The sequence below is a fragment of the Oncorhynchus gorbuscha genome, linkage group LG09, assembly GCF_021184085.1.
Source record: "Oncorhynchus gorbuscha isolate QuinsamMale2020 ecotype Even-year linkage group LG09, OgorEven_v1.0, whole genome shotgun sequence".
Classification (NCBI taxonomy): domain Eukaryota; kingdom Metazoa; phylum Chordata; class Actinopteri; order Salmoniformes; family Salmonidae; genus Oncorhynchus; species Oncorhynchus gorbuscha.
In genome coordinates, this window is record NC_060181.1 from 7,337,726 (window position 1) to 7,339,648 (window position 1,923).

A 1,923-nucleotide genomic window follows, 5' to 3' on the forward strand; every position below is an offset into this window, starting at 1 on the left:
ATTAAAGGTGCCAAAAGTGATCCCTCCATCGTGCGGCTACTCCAGTGTGACCCCAGCTCCGCCTCCCAGTTCTAATCCCGCCCACCTGGCCTGCCACATCCACCCCGGTTGCTATGGAAACGCTCAAATCAGTGCATGATGGTTCTCGTCTCTCATATCTTTTTGTTGTACAAGTTGGAAGAAGAGTTTTAAAATGAGATGAAACTAAAATCATTCTAAGTTTTTTTTTTAAGAATATAAATAAAAGAAGGGACATGCATAGATTATTATTAAGAAGATAATACGACAACTGAGAATACAAAAAACAAGGCGTTGCCAAGGCATTTCGTTGTCCGATGTGTTTTCCCCGTCTCTCTCCGGATCCGGAAGGATGGAATTCTGCTGAGCTCCGCTGCCTCACAACGCCCAGGAAGGCCGTCTGACATTTTTTTACAGAGTCGGGAATTTTGGGGGAGAGAATTAAGGGAACATTCCATCCTGAGAACCATCCATGGCCCTCTGTGTTCTAATTATTCTGTTCAATAGATTATGTTTCTCCTCCAATCAAGGCACAGCTTCTACAATTCTCTTACATGTTTATGTGTAAAAAGAATGCATATATATATATATATATATGACATCATACAAAATTAATAGCCAAGTATATCTGTCTTTTATAACTCGGTGCATTCAGAAGGCAGTAATAAGTAACTGTGCTCTGATCCGATATGGGAATTCCGTAGCGGTATTCCGTAGGGGGAATATGAGACAGGGAAAGGAAAGGAGTTGGGAGTTTTCCTGCTAACTGATCTTCCACTGGGGGGGGGGAGCTGTTGAAAATACCATTGGGTTTTTATTATTGATTATTGATTATTATTATTATTATTGATTATTTTATTAATGATTATTATTATTATTATTGATTGTTATTATTATTATTGATTATTATTATTATTATTGATTATTATTATTATTATTGATTGTTATTATTTTATTAATGTTTTTCCTCCTGATTATTATTATTATTATTGATTGTTATTATTATTATTGATTATTATTATTATTGATTATTATTATTATTATTGATTGTTATTATTATTATTATTATTATTATTATTATTATTATTATTTGTTATTATTATTATTGATTGTTATTATTATTATTGATTGTTATTATTTTATTAATGTTTTTCCTCCTCGTGTTCTTTACTTATATTGATCCATTTTAATCATTGTGGTTTTGTATTTTTGATTTTGCCATTGAAGACGATCGTAACCCAATACTGGAGAAGAATCGAAAGAAAGATTGAAAGAAAGAAAGAGAAATAGAGAAATAGAAAGATACTTGGATAATGACTTGTCTTTGGAGACCGTCTGTCTCATATCTGTCCACGATGGAAAGGGAAAACAAAGAACATTTGATTAGATAATGCATTTGATCAACGAAACCGGTAGCAGCAAATCATATCATTTGAGCCGCCACGAGTGTATGTATGCATGCATGCGTGCGTGTGTGTGTGTGTGTGTGTGTGTGTGTGTGTGTGTGTGTGTGTGTGTGTGTGTGTGTGTGTGTGTGTGTGTGTGTGTGTGTGTGTGTGTGTGTGTGTGTGTGTGTGTGTGTGTGTGTGTGTGTGTGTGTGTGAGTGTGTGTCTGAGTGTGTGTCTGAGTGTGTGTCTGAGTGTGTGTGTCTGAGTGTGTGTGTGCATGTGTGTACAGTATGCATGTGTACAGTTTGTGTATGTCCAGGCTAACTTAACAGTCTAATCAATAATGTTGTTTATTGACATGTAATATAAAGTATTTAAAAGTTATTTATTTGAACACTTTATTACATCACTGAGCAGTGAAGTCGTCACATTGTCAACAAACACTGCATGGTACACACACAAAAACACAGGAAATATGATTAGTAGCTTTTCTCTCTTCAGTAGCACTCTTACTGT

At 35.1% G+C, this 1,923-nt stretch overlaps 1 protein-coding gene across 1 annotated transcript in view; it reads left to right on the top strand.

Moving 5' to 3' along the window:
• LOC124042660 (hippocalcin-like protein 1) overlaps positions 1-786 on the top strand; it is a 79,352-nt gene extending 78,566 nt beyond the window's left edge. The window contains exon 5 of the mRNA XM_046360740.1: positions 1-786. This exon is cut by the window's left edge and continues 23 nt beyond it. Within this exon, the coding sequence (XP_046216696.1) occupies positions 1-75 (75 nt within the window). The 3' untranslated portion in view covers positions 76-786.
• The last annotated feature ends 1,137 nt before the right edge of the window (positions 787-1,923 follow it).